The following is a 15,000-nucleotide window of genomic DNA, read 5'->3' on the forward strand; positions in this document are numbered from 1 at the left end:
GGTGGAAGATCTATCCAATTTGGTTATATTATATCATGGACTCGAAAAACGGATCTGAATTTGACTGAAATGCACGATCTTCACAGGTATCACTTTTCACGATACCTAAAAGGTGGAATAGCGATTTTCGAACCATTTCCTATAAGAGAATGGTTTCCATTACTTTGAGAAATGGATTCTTATATCAAACTATAGCTATTGCATTAAAGAAGAAAAGAAACTAATAGAAGTCGAAGACGCGGAATGATAGTGAATAGAGAGAAAGATTCTTCTGATTTTCTTGTTCCTGAAAATATTCTATCTATCTACTAGACGCCGTAGAGAATTTAGAATATTTATGTCTTTCAATTCTCGTACTCGTAATTGGAAAGTTATGGAAGGAGACCCATCATTTTGCAATGAAAACAACATATAAAACTCTGGACAATTTCGAAATCAGGCCAAGCGTCTTAATACATATGCAAAAAAATTCATTATTGGCCCACCATTGATTAGAAGATTTAGCTTGTATGAATCGCTATTGGTTTGATACGAATAATGGCAATCGTTTCAGTATGTTAAGGATACAGATGTATCCACAATTCATTTAGAGTTACTTAATAGTCTATTTCTTATACCATATCTCTATCCCGTGAAATTCTCGAGCCAAAAGATGGATGCCTATGCTGTGTTTCATTTTGCTAAATGATATCAATTAAATGGTGTATCAATTCCATAAATTGCATATAGCAATAAATAAATCAGCAAAATTCTTTCTACTATATTTAGATAGAAGAAACATTTCTTCTATCTAAAATAGTAGAAAGAATGTACCCTTCTATCCAAATCCAATTTGCATCGATAAAAAAAATCCAAATTCCAGTAGTAGATGAATAATTGCAAATTTGTGTGTGTACGAGATTAGAATAACTTCAAAATAACTGACATAATTTTTTATTTTTCCTGATCAGAAAAATACATGAAAAAGAAAGGAGGTAGAAAAATTTTAGGATTTATGGTTAAAGAAGAAAAAGAAGAAAACAGGGGTTCTGTTGAATTTCAAGTATTCAGTTTCACCAATAAGATACGGAGACTTGCTTCACATTTGGAATTACACAAAAAAGATTTTTCATCGGAAAGAGGTCTACGAAGACTTTTGGGAAAACGTCGACGTTTGCTGGCTTATTTGGCAAAGAAAAATAGAGTACGTTATAAGAAATTAATCGGTCAGTTGAATATTCGGGAGCAGTAATTTAATCCTTCAAATTTTTTTCTTGTTTTATTATTTTTTTAGTAGTCTTTATAGTAGTCTTAGATTTTTCATTTTGATGAGCCTCACTTTGAGGAATTCATGGAATAATCCATTTTCATGGAATAATGAATTAAGGAAGAAAGGATATGAGTCTACCGCTTACAAAAAAAGATCTCATGATAGTCAATATGGGCCCTCAACACCCATCAATGCATGGTGTTCTTCGACTGATCGTTACTCTTGATGGTGAGGATGTTATTGATTGTGAACCCATATTAGGGTATTTACACAGAGGAATGGAAAAAATCGCGGAAAACCGAACGATTATACAATACTTACCTTATGTAACAAGGTGGGATTATAGAGAGATTGTAGAAAGGGGTAGGATAGTTATTTTTGCAAGAGACTTGAATTCCTTAACTTAAGAAAGAAAAAAGAATAAAAACACAGATACATAACATAAAAAAAAGAATAAATAAGACGAGATTCGACCTCCCCCTACATATTTAATTTCTTCTCCTATACAAAAACTAGCAAGACCCACTCCATTGGTAATTCCATCAATAACACCCTTATCAAAAAACTCCGTTAGTTCGGTTAACCCTCTTATACCGAGGGTAAAGACCCTAGTATAGAAAATATCTATATAACCACGATTATATGACCAACTGTATATATTTTTTTTTACTTGATCCAAAAATTCTTTTTTAGGATTTCTTTTTACAAAAGAGTTTATTAAATCCAAATTCTGAAAAAAAGAATAAGCAGATCCATAGAAGATATATGCTATGAATAAACCAAAGATAGCTAGAGTTACAGAAGAAATTGCATTAGTAATAAATTCATATGAATTTACAAAAGAATTAGAACTTTCCTGGGTAAAGTTTTTTGAGGGAGTTAACCACTTTGATAATATGGTTAACTCTGCTATTCCATTATCCATTCCTCCATTATCAAAAGAGATTCCTATGAATCCAATGAACAAAGTGAAAAGTAGTAATATAAGAAGAGGAAATAACATAGTATTTCCCGTTTCATGCGGATAGGCAAAAGTGTTTTTAGCCCCAAAAGACGTAGTAAAGGATCCTATCCTATTTCTTGTATTACCTTGAATTTTGGGTATATTTTGTGAAAAAAAAGAAACTCCACTCTTCGTTGTTGATAAAACGAAATCCCTATTCACTCCTTTGGGTATCCTTTTTCCCCATAAGGATATTGAATACAAGGAACTCTCTTTAGTGCTACTGTAATTTTGAAAATGAACACGCAAATACCCACCAAATGTAAGTAAATATATCCGAAACATATAAAAGGCAGTTAATCCTGCAGTAAAGGAAGCTATTATTCCAAAAAAGGGCGAATACAACCAACTATTACTAAGGATTTCATCTTTGGACCAGAAGCAAGCAAGAGGTGGAATACCACAAAGAGAAAGTGTACCCCATAAAAAAGTAGTTCTTGTGATTGGAATGTATTTTCTTAAACCGCCCATAAGAACCATATTTTGACTTTTATCTGGTGAATACCCAACAAGAGGTTCCATTGAATGAATAACGGATCCAGATCCCAAGAACAATAAAGCTTTTGAATAAGCATGAGTGATCAAATGGAATAAAGCAGCTTGATAAGAACCTATACCTAGAGCTAACATCATATAACCCAATTGAGACATTGTAGAATAGGCTAAGCTTCTTTTAATATCTCTCTGAGCAAGAGCTAAAGTAGCTCCTAAGAATAGTGTTATTGTACCTACTAAAGAAATAAAACTCATTATCAAAGGTAAAGATATGAAAAGAGGAAGAAGTCGAGCTAGAAGAAAAATTCCCGCAGCAACCATAGTTGCTGCGTGTATAAGAGCCGAAATAGGAGTGGGTCCTTCCATAGCATCGGGTAACCATACGTGAAGAGGGAATTGTGCGGATTTCGCAACTGCACCAAGGAATAATAAAAAAGCACACAAAGTAGTAAGTAAAGAGTTAATTCCATTATTAGGAATCCAGTTATTAGCGATTTGGAACAAATCCCTAAACTCTAAACTACCTGTTATCCAAAAAAAACCTAAAATTCCTAATAATAGACCAAAATCCCCTACACGATTAGTTACAAAAGCTTTTTGACAAGCACTCGCTGCGATTGGTCGTGTAAACCAAAAGCCTATCAATAAATAAGAACACATTCCCACGAGTTCCCAAAAAAAATAAATTTGTATCAAATTGGAGCTAGTAACCAATCCCAACATAGAAGTATTGAAAAAACTTATATAAACAAAAAATCTCAAATATCCTTCATCGTGAGACATATAACCATCACTATAAATAAGAACCAGGATTCCTACAGTAGTAATTAGTATTAACATAATAGAAGTAAGTGGGTCAATCAAGTATCCAAATTCTAAAGAAAAATCATTATTGACGGTCCAAGACCATAGATATTGATAGATAGAACTTCCATTTATTTGTTGAATAGACAGTTGAACTGAGAATACCATAGCTATACTTAAGAGTAAAACACTAGGAAAAGCCCATATGCGACGAAGATTTTTTGTTGCTGTCGGAATAAGAATAAGGCCAAATCCCATTGACATAATAACTGGAAGTGGGAGAAGAGGGATTACCCATGCATATTGATATGTATGTTCCATAAGAAAAGAAATTGCGATTTTTACTTCAATTTTTCTATAAAATTGTTTCCGATTCACCAAACCAACTCTTATCTCTTTCTGAAAGAATAAATAAAAAGAATAAGAAAAAATACTGGAATTCTTCATTTTTTAAAAATTTATCTCATTGAAATAATAAAAAATGAAGAATGGGTTTAGTTGGTTAAATTCAAAAAGTTAATCAAATAACTTCGTTACCTAGTTATTATCTAAATAAAGATATTTACAAAAAAAAAAAAAGGAATCGTTTTACTTTTTACTTTCTATTCATTTTTATATTTCTTTAAAACAAAGATGAAACAGCTCTCTTGTTCCATAACTGATTGAGTGAATTCCAATGAAAATCTATGTTTATAAGAAATTATCGAATAGTCCTTATGACTATAAATTACCTAAGTTTTAGAATGTCTTGTTTAAGAGACTCAGTATTTTTTGTTTTGATTAGAATTCCTTTCCTTTATGGAATACAATACAATATCATTCTGAGCTTAATTAACTATTTGAATTTTCCCTTCTTTTTATCCCCCCGGGGGATAGGCTTCCATACCATATATCTATATATGGAGTATACTTGATATATAAATAGATATAAATGGGAAACCCTTCTATATATTCTATATTATTAAAACAAAGTATAAAATATATACAGAAAAAATGTTTAAAAATTCTTGTCTTATCCGCATTAGACAAAATGAAGTAAAAAATAATTCACAATTTCAGTATCTTTCAGTATCTAAGTATAAATACTAATAAAAACAAGAAAGAAGGATTGATTTGCAGCAATAGATGTCTTTCACATACAACTAGAAAAAAGTAATTTCCTTTTTGAATGGCAGTTCCAAAAAAACGTACTTCAATGTCAAAAAAGCGTATTCGTAAAAATATTTGGAAGAAAAAGACTTATTTTTCCATAGTACAATCTTATTCTTTAGTAAAATCAAGATCATTTTCCAGTGGTAATGAGCATCCAAAACCAAAGGGTTTTTCTGGGCAACAAACAAACAAATAATAAGATTTTGGAATAATATGAATTGATTTTTCAAAAAAGAATTCCAATTATTTAATAATTTGGATTCTTCTTTGAATGTACTTTTATGTGTCGAATTACTTCGGTACAATATTCTTATAACAAACCCCTCTTATATATACAATAAAAAAAAGTTTTGTTTGGTATACTGTGTGCTAAGTATTCTTTTCCTATCAATGAACTTTTCATAATTTTCATAATAGAATGCTCATATTTTATTATGAAAATTATGAAAAGTGGAGTATTCTTACAATAGGACTTACAACTTCCACCTATCTTATCCAAAATCATAAGGTTAGTAAATCTTATTAATAAGAGCATAAAGACTTTCATTCTAGAAATTTTTCAAAAATCCAAAAAGCCTTTTCTATTTATCCATTTTAATTTCATCATTAAATAGAAACCCTTTTGGATTTTTTTCATTGTATTGAAAGAATTTTCAAAATTTAAACGATAAATTAATTAGAAAAAATTAGTTCTATATCTATAATTGCAAGTTAGAAAAAAGAAGTTCCAACTCTTTCAACCAGTGTTTCTATTGGGCAAAGCAAGAGTTTATTGTAAAAAAAAAATGGAAACGATACTACCAAACGAAGTCCATTTTAATGAAAACTCTAATGTTCCTAAATTTTATGGACTTTCCCAATATCGACGATTCCCGAGATAATAGCTATTATTCTTTTAAGTTACCTATTATTTGAAGTTAGCCGCCATGGTGAAATTGGTAGACACGCTGCTCTTAGGAAGCAGTGCTCAAGCATCTCGGTTCGAATCCGAGTGGCGGCATTCTTGAAAAGGAATACAATAGATTAGAAATCAATTCGAAATTTACAATTTTGTAATGGGACCTTCCCCTTATGCTATTTGCAACTTTAGAACATATACTAACTCATATCTCTTTCTCAACGATTTCAATTGTGATTACGATTCATTTGATAACCTTATTAGTTCGTGAACTTGGGAGATTACGTGATTCGTCAGAAAAAGGAATGATAGTTACTTTTTTCTCTATAACAGGATTCTTAGTTTCTCGTTGGGTTTCTTCGGGACATTTTCCATTAAGTAATTTATATGAGTCATTGATCTTCCTTTCATGGGCTCTGTATATTCTTCATACCATTCCTAAAATACAGAACTCTAAAAATGATTTAAGCACAATAACTACGCCAAGTACTATTTTAACGCAAGGCTTTGCCACGTCGGGTCTTTTAACTGAAATGCATCAATCCACGATACTAGTACCTGCTCTACAATCTCAGTGGTTAATGATGCATGTCAGTATGATGTTATTAAGTTATGCAACTCTTTTGTGCGGATCCTTATTATCTGCCGCTATTCTAATCATTAGATTTCGAAATAATTTCCATTTCTTTTCTAAAAAGAAAAAAAATGTTTTAAATAAAACATTTTTCTTTAGTGAGATTGCATTTTTTTATGCAAAAAGAAGTGCTTTAAAAAGCGCCCCTGTCCCTTCATTTCCAAATTATTACAAATATCAATTAACGGAGCGTTTGGATTCTTGGAGTTATCGTATCATTAGCCTAGGATTTACCCTTTTAACCATAGGTATTCTTTGTGGAGCAGTATGGGCTAATGAGGCCTGGGGATCCTATTGGAATTGGGATCCTAAGGAAACTTGGGCATTTATTACTTGGACCATATTCGCAATTTATTTACATAGTAGAACAAATCCAAATTGGAAGGGTACGAATTCTGCACTTATAGCTTCGATAGGATTTCTTATAATTTGGATTTGTTATTTTGGTATCAATCTATTAGGAATAGGTTTACATAGTTATGGTTCGTTTACATTAACACCTAAATGATTACATAAAAAAAAACGTTCATGAAATGAACGTTTTTACTTTTATATTTTATTTGAGAACCCCTTGAGCGCCTTCTCAAAGGGTTCTCAAAAATTCGAGATAGATCTAATTATACTTTTTTACTTATTTCTGCATTAATAGAGCAGACTAGTAAAAAAAACCAAACCTATTTAGGATAATAATTGGATAAGAGAGCCTCTACCCTGTCAACGGATAGGGAGAGAACAAAATCTGGATAAATACCAATTCCTATTACTGGTAAAAAGATACAGATTAAAATAAAGAGTTCTCGTGGTCCAGAATCCACAAAATTTGCGTTTGGAACATTAAATAGCTTGTATCCATAGAACATCTGGCGTAACATAGATAATAAATAAATAGGAGTTAATATCATTCCAATTGCCATTACAAAAGTAATTAGTGCTTTTGGCATTAACAAAAATTTTGGACTAGTAATTAGTCCAAAAAATACTACTAATTCTGCGACAAAACCACTCATTCCTGGTAAGGCAAGAGAAGCCATTGAAAAGCTACTAAACATGGTAAAAATTTTAGGCATTGGGATAGATATTCCTCCCAGTTCTTCGAGATAAACAAGACGCATTCTATCAGAAGCGGTTCCTGCCAAGAAAAAAAGTGTAGCACCAATAAATCCATGGGATAATATTTGTAAAATAGCTCCATTGAGTCCAATGTTGGTTATGGAACCAATTCCTATAATTATGAAACCCATGTGAGATACAGAGGAATAAGCTATTCTTTTTTTGAAATTTCGTTGACCAAGAGAAGTTGAAGCTGCATAGATTATTTGGATAGCTCCTATTATTACTAACCAGGGCGAAAATAGATAATGAGCATGAGGTAACAATTCCATGTTGATCCGAATCAATCCATATGCTCCCATCTTTAATAATATTCCCGCTAAAAGCATACATGTACTATAATGTGCTTCCCCATGGGTATCTGGTAACCACGTATGTAGGGGTATAATCGGCAATTTGACAGCATAAGCAATAAGGAAGCCAAAATATAAAAGTATTTCCAAGGTTGCGGGGTATGATTGATTAATTAATCTTTCCAAATCTAATCCTGGTTCGTTGGAACCGTATAAGCCCATACCCAGAACTCCGATTAAGAAAAAAATAGAACCGCCTGCAGTATACAAAATAAACTTTGTAGCTGAATATAGACGCCTCTTTCCCCCCCACATGGATAAAAGTAAGTAAACAGGAATTAATTCTAACTCCCACATGATAAAAAAAAGTAAAAGGTCTCGCGAAGAAAATAATCCTATTTGACCACTATACATTGCGAGCATCAGGAAATAGAATAATCGCGAATTCCGTGTAATTGGCCAAGCTGCTAAAGTAGCTAAAGTAGTGATAAATCCTGTCAATAAAATGGATCCTAATGAAAGTCCATCGATTCCCAATCTCCAATGGAAATCGAAGACATCTATCCATTTATAATCCTCCTTTAATTGAATTAAGGGATCCTCCAGTTGGAAATGATAACAGAACGCATAAGTCATTAGAAGGAATTCTAATAAACAAATAGATATAGTATACCACCTAACGATTTTGTTTCCCTTATGAGGTAAAAAGAAAATTAATGAACCGGCAAATATCGGCAAAACAACAAGTATTGTTAACCAAGGAAAATAACTCATGATAAAGTGATAAAGACAAGATACGTTTTGACCAGAAAAGCCCGTGCTCGATTATTTCGAGCACAGGCTTCTTCGGTAAAGAGGAATCAGACGATTCAAATGAAGTTTTTTGTTTTTGTAACGTATCAATAAGATAGAGCCATGCTACGGGTTGTTTCAGGCCCTAAATAAACGCGGACACTTAAAAAATCTGTCGGGCAGGCAGATTCACATCTCTTACAACCCACACAATCTTCGGTTCTCGGCGCGGAAGCAATTTGCTTGGCTTTACATCCATCCCAGGGTATCATTTCTAATACATCTGTTGGACAAGCTCGTACACATTGAGTGCATCCTATACATGTATCATAAATTTTTACGGAATGTGACATTGGATCTATAAATTTTTCTTTTCAACATAAAATTTTTCGATCTGGTAAAAAGAAAATTAGTACTATATGAGTCATATGTATTGTAGACACCAGACGAAGCAATGGTTTATCCAAACTTCAAAATTAAAAATCTATTTTTTAATCCGTTTGTGAGAAAGCGTGAAAAGAGCCAAGAGACTTGAATTTTGGACTTCAACAATAAGAAAGAATTTTACAAATTGTACAGACGATTTCGAATTAGCCAATTTATTTTATTGGCTATCGTCTTTTCAATATAAATTATTGCAATTTGAATATTGCAATATCAATGAATTACAAATACAAAAATTCATTTAAGTGAAAAAGAATACTATGCAATAACCTACTTACTAAAAAAAAAAGGATATTCTCAAATAATACTAAGAAAATAGTATGGATTTCTATATTATTTTAATATGTGCGCCTTTGTTTAGAGGATTTTATGTCTAATTATTAAAAAGTCTAATTATTCAATAAATTAGATTGATTGATACGAGTGGATTTCCTATTACGATGGATGGAAGAAAGAATGGATAGTCCAATAGCGGCTTCAGCAGCGGCAAGGGCTATAACAAAAATGGCGAAAATATCTCCTTTTAATTGGCGACTATCAAATAGATCAGAAAATGTTACGAGATTTAGATTAATTGAATTCAGTATAAGTTCAAGACATATTAGAGCTCTAACCATGTTTCGGCTTGTGATCAATCCATAGATACCAATCGAAAATAAATAGACACTCAAAAAAAGTACATGCTCAAACATCATTAACTAACTCCTTATCAATCTCGATTCATTTCAATATGAGGGCAAAGAATTGAACCGATTCAATTAATTACAATAGAACAATTACACAACAAAAGAGAAAAGAAAGGAGGTATTTGTTGGCAGTAGATGGGTTTTACTAAATCAAAATTGTGATTCTTTAGTTATTTATTTTAGATTTGCAATTCTTATAATTTTTACTTTTTCTAAGTTTTCTTATTGCCGAGCCATAGTAATTGCACCTATTAAAGAAACTAGAAGAATTATGGAAATGAGTTCAAACGGAAGATAAAAATCGGTTGCTAAATGAATTCCAATTTGTTGAACATTATTTATGAGACCCTGTTCTACTATTTGGTTTGATCTTGTAGTCCAAAGAATTCCATACCATGACGTATCTGGGATAGTAGTCATTAGTGAAAAAACAAAAGTTATACAAACGAGTGAAGTGAACCCATCTCCAATAGTCCAATAATTCTTATCTTTAGACCATTCTGAGCCATTTACGAACATTACAGCGAATATGATCAAGACATTTATGGCTCCCACATAAATAAGAAGTTGTGCGACAGCTACAAAGTAGGAATTTAATAAAAAATAGAATAAGGATATACAAACAAGAACTAATCCCAGCGAAAAGGCAGAATAAATGGGGTTGGTAAGTAATACTACTCCTAGACCCCCTAGTAGAAGAATAAATCCCCCAAATAGCATAAGAATCTCATGTATTGGTCCAGGTAAATCCATTATGGATAAAAAGAAATTAATAGTATAAAATTTTTCATGAACTGACTAAAACTAAAGGATTCGAGGAAGGAAAAAGGGATTAGGGTATTTTTTGTGTATAAACTGTATAGTTATAAACTATATTATCATCAAAATCTAGTCTGATTTAAAATAAGAAAAAATTTCCAATAAGCAGTAGTTATTCGTTTTTCTTTATAGTTTAATAAAGAATTAGTAGATTTTTATAACAAAAAGACAAAATCAAAGTTTAGTAATCAGTAATCGTTCTTGAATTCGAAGATTTTTCTTCGTTTATTTTACTTTCAGACGAATTCCTAATTGTTTGAATTGTGTAATCTCCCATTATGGAGATTGGTAACCGACTTAAAGCAATTTGATTGTAATTCAATTCATGACGATCATAGGTAGAAAGTTCATATTCTTCAGTCATTGATAAACAGCTTGTTGGACAGTACTCAACACAATTGCCACAAAATATACAAACTCCGAAATCAATACTATAATTAAGCAATTGTTTTCTTTTTATATCCTTTTCAAATCTCCAATCCACAACGGGTAGATCTATCGGACATACGCGAACACATACTTCACAAGCAATACATTTATCAAATTCAAAGTGGATTCGCCCTCGGAAACGCTCTGGTGTAATTGATTTTTCATAAGGGTAGTGAATCGTTATAGGTAAACGATTTGTGTGGGATAAGGTAGTTATGAAACTTTGACCTATGTACCTTGTAGCACGTATTGTTTGTTGACCATAACTCATGAACCCAGTTACCATAGGGAACATATTCATTCTAAATATCTATGAAAAAGATATGTTTCTTTCTCTTGTTTGGGAGAGCTTTTGTGTTGAAAATATTCTTACTATCTATTATTGTATTATCTTATTTATAGTGAAACAAGTTGAGAAGAGGTTGTTAATAATAGATTGCCCAGGGAAATAGGTAAAAGAAATTTCCATCCAAGATTTAATAACTGATCCATTCTCATCCTTGGTAAAGTCCATCTTATTGTGATAGAAATGAAGAGAAATAAATAAGCTTTAGTTAATGTAATAAATATACCCATTGTCATTTCCAAAATTCCAACTGCTTTATTCATTTGGAAAAAATCAAAAAAGGATATATAGGGAATAGAGAAATTCCACCCGCCCAAGTAGAGAACTGTTACAAATAAAGAAGAAACTAATAAATTTAGGTAAGAAACAAGATAAAATAAACCATATTTGATACCGGAATATTCAGTTTGGTAACCTGCTACTAATTCTTCCTCTGCTTCTGGTAAATCAAAGGGTAATCTTTCACATTCTGCCAAAGAAGAAATTAAAAAAACCAGAAAGCCTATAGGCTGACGCCAAATATTCCATCCAAAAAAACCATATTTTGACTGTGCTTCAACTATATCAACTGTACTTGAACTGTTAGATAATCATAGTCGATGATAACATCACAGTTCCCACCGCTATTTCAAAACCGTACATGAAACCTTAGCTTCATACGGCTTCTCTATGATCAGAAAAAGGAAAGGACTGTTTTGTTCTGTTCCTAGCCCCTGGGGCATAGATAGAATTAGGTAAAATAAAATAGATTTGAAAGTCCTAAATTAGACCAAAGGAATTCCGTCTGCTAGAATAAGAAAAAGCGCTTCTGAATTGATCTCATCCTTTATAATATATTCCAAATTTTTCTTTGTTCAGTAATAACTTAATCTTGGAATAAAACACTTGGTACTTGTTTTGTTATAGGAATTCAATTAATAAATGGAAAGAGTGGAGTATTAGTTCATGAGCAATTCTGCATGAATAGAGGAAGGAAATAATGCAAATTTTTTCTAGTGCACTCCATATCTTTTTTACTATTCTTCTTTCCCCCGGGAAGGGGGTATTTAAAAAGAAAAAATGGATAAAGGGTTAATTCGTTCTTGATAGCCATTTCCTTAACAAGTGAATGGGAACATACTCTGGATCGGAATCCGAAGAAAGTACTACTTGATAATTTCTACAAATTGCAAGTCCTTATTATGATTCCTTTTACGGGAAAAAATCTCTAATGTTTTAGATTTTCCATTACTAATCCTTTATGTACTTTAGTGTTCCTAACCCTTCACTAACTTTTGGTGGATTCTTCTTATGAATTTTTAAGTTATAGTAATAACTAGGAGTATTCTAATAATGGAATTCCATATTGTGAATCCTTTATTCTTGCCCGCTTCAAGATATGATGAGTAATTAAAAAATATCAACCTTGGGATAAAGAGTTTACACTCTTTATGTTTACTTCCACTTTTTTCTTGTACGTAGAAAATGAGATTTTTTTCTTTTTACTACAAATTTAGAAGCTGTTTTATTTCACTCATATAGCTATCTAGTTTAACTTACCAACCCAAATACTAAATAAGAAAAGGAATATAAATAGTTAATGGATTTTATAGGAAAAAGATCCTATTTTAACGAATCACACGTAGAGATATTGCTAGCACACAAAAAGTTAATGGTATTTCATAACTAATGGATTGAGCAGCAGCTCGTAGACCGCCTGAAAAAGAATATTTATTATTTGAGCTATATCCTGCCATAAGAAGACCAATAGGAGCTATACTTGAAATGGCAATCCATAAAAAAACACCAATACTAAGATCGGCTAAAACAAAATGATATCCCAAAGGGATAACTAAAAAACTTAATAAAACTGATATGACTGCTATAGAAGGTCCAATGCTAAATAAAGAAATATCTCCTCGCGATGGCAGAATATCTTCTTTAAAAAGTAGTTTAGTCCCATCTGCTATAGCTTGAAGCAGGCCCAGGGGGCCAGCATATTCAGGACCAATACGTTGTTGTATCGACGCAGATATTTCTCTTTCTAACCACACAATTACGAGTACCTCTATTGTAATTCCTAAAAGGAGGGTCAAAATGGGTAGAATCGATATCAGTCCATAGACTTCTTTTAATAATTCCGATTTCGAAAAAGAATTGATAGTTTCTACCTCTACCCTATCTATTATCATTTCAACGATCAACTTCCCCCATAATGATATCTATACTACCTAATATCGTCATGATATCAGCCAATTTCATTTTTTTAACTAGTTGAGGAAGAATTTGCAAATTAATAAAACCGGGTGGACGGATTTTCCATCTCCAGGGAAAAAGGCTATCATCTCCTACTAGATAAATCCCTAATTCACCTTTTGGGGCTTCCACTCTTACATAAAGCTCTTGCCTTGACAATTCAAAATTGGGGGAAGGTTTTTTACCAAGAAATTTATACTCAAAATCATTCCATTCAGAATTCTTTTCTTTCTTAAAGCGTCGGACTTCTAAATTCTCATAAGGTCCTCCAGGAATTTTTTCTATAGCTTGTTGAATTATTTTGATGGATTCGCTCATTTCACCAACTCGTACTAAATAGCGAGCTAATGAATCGCCTTCTTTTTGCCATTGGACTTTCCAATCAAATTGGTTGTAAGACTCATAAGGATCCACTTTACGAAGATCCCATTGTATTCCAGAAGCTCGTAACATAGGTCCCGATAAGCCCCAATTTACTGCTTCTTCTCCGCTAATAAAACCTACTCCTTCAACTCGCTCTAAAAAAATGGGATTCTGTGTAATAAGTTGTTGATATTCAACAACTCCGCGTAAAAAATAATCACAGAAATCTAAACATTTATCGATCCATCCATAAGGTAGATCGGCGGCTACTCCTCCGATGCGGAAGTAATTGTGCATCATTCGCATACCTGTAGCAGCTTCAAATAGATCATATATTAATTCTCTCTCTCTAAAAATGTAGAAAAAAGGAGTCTGTGCGCCGAGATCCGCCATAAAAGGTCCAAGCCATAGCAAGTGAGAAGCTATACGGCTTAACTCTAACATAATTACCCTAATATAGCTGGCTCTTTGTGGTATTTGAATATTCTCCAAGAATTCTGGTGCATTTACTGTTATTGCTTCTGTAAACATAGTAGCTAAATAATCCCACCTTGTTACATAAGGTAAGTATTGTATAATCGTTCGGTTTTCCGCGATTTTTTCCATTCCTCTGTGTAAATACCCTAATATGGGTTCACAATCAATAACATCCTCACCATCAAGAGTAACGATCAGTCGAAGAACACCATGCATTGATGGGTGTTGAGGGCCCATATTGACTATCATGAGATCTTTTTTTGTAAGCGGTAGACTCATATCCTTTCTTCCTTAATTCATTATTCCATGAAAATGGATTATTCCATGAATTCCTCAAAGTGAGGCTCATCAAAATGAAAAATCTAAGACTACTATAAAGACTACTAAAAAAATAATAAAACAAGAAAAAAATTTGAAGGATTAAATTACTGCTCCCGAATATTCAACTGACCGATTAATTTCTTATAACGTACTCTATTTTTCTTTGCCAAATAAGCCAGCAAACGTCGACGTTTTCCCAAAAGTCTTCGTAGACCTCTTTCCGATGAAAAATCTTTTTTGTGTAATTCCAAATGTGAAGCAAGTCTCCGTATCTTATTGGTGAAACTGAATACTTGAAATTCAACAGAACCCCTGTTTTCTTCTTTTTCTTCTTTAACCATAAATCCTAAAATTTTTCTACCTCCTTTCTTTTTCATGTATTTTTCTGATCAGGAAAAATAAAAAATTATGTCAGTTATTTTGAAGTTATTCTAATCTCGTACACACACA

The 15,000-nt window shown here is 32.4% G+C and overlaps 2 protein-coding genes and 1 non-coding gene across 3 annotated transcripts in view; 1 reads left to right on the forward strand and 2 right to left on the reverse strand.

Annotated features, from left to right (window-relative positions):
- Positions 1-5,623: 5,623 nt before the first annotated feature.
- On the forward strand, positions 5,624-5,703 carry TRNAL-UAG. Its single transcript has one exon. It is a non-coding gene; the product is annotated as a tRNA-Leu (tRNA).
- A 5,140-nt stretch (positions 5,704-10,843) lies between these two features.
- Positions 10,844-15,000, reverse strand: part of LOC123421457 (NAD(P)H-quinone oxidoreductase subunit 1, chloroplastic-like) — a 6,911-nt gene continuing 2,754 nt past the window's right edge. Inside the window, exons 1-2 of the mRNA XM_045107545.1 lie at positions 14,303-15,000; positions 10,844-11,742 (exon numbers count right to left, since the gene is read on the reverse strand). The exon at positions 14,303-15,000 is cut by the window's right edge and continues 2,754 nt beyond it. Of these exons, the coding sequence (XP_044963480.1) occupies positions 11,205-11,742; positions 14,303-14,508 (744 nt within the window). The 5' untranslated portion in view covers positions 14,509-15,000 and the 3' untranslated portion in view covers positions 10,844-11,204. The remainder of the gene's footprint in view (positions 11,743-14,302) is intronic.
- On the reverse strand, positions 12,633-14,309 carry LOC123421456 (NAD(P)H-quinone oxidoreductase subunit 1, chloroplastic). Its single transcript, XM_045107543.1, has one exon. It carries the CDS (start codon positions 13,323-13,325, stop codon positions 12,762-12,764), a length of 564 nt encoding a protein of 187 aa, XP_044963478.1. The 5' UTR covers positions 13,326-14,309; the 3' UTR covers positions 12,633-12,761.

The sequence above is a fragment of the Hordeum vulgare genome, unplaced genomic scaffold (assembly GCF_904849725.1).
Source record: "Hordeum vulgare subsp. vulgare unplaced genomic scaffold, MorexV3_pseudomolecules_assembly, whole genome shotgun sequence".
In the NCBI taxonomy this organism is placed as follows: domain Eukaryota; kingdom Viridiplantae; phylum Streptophyta; class Magnoliopsida; order Poales; family Poaceae; genus Hordeum; species Hordeum vulgare.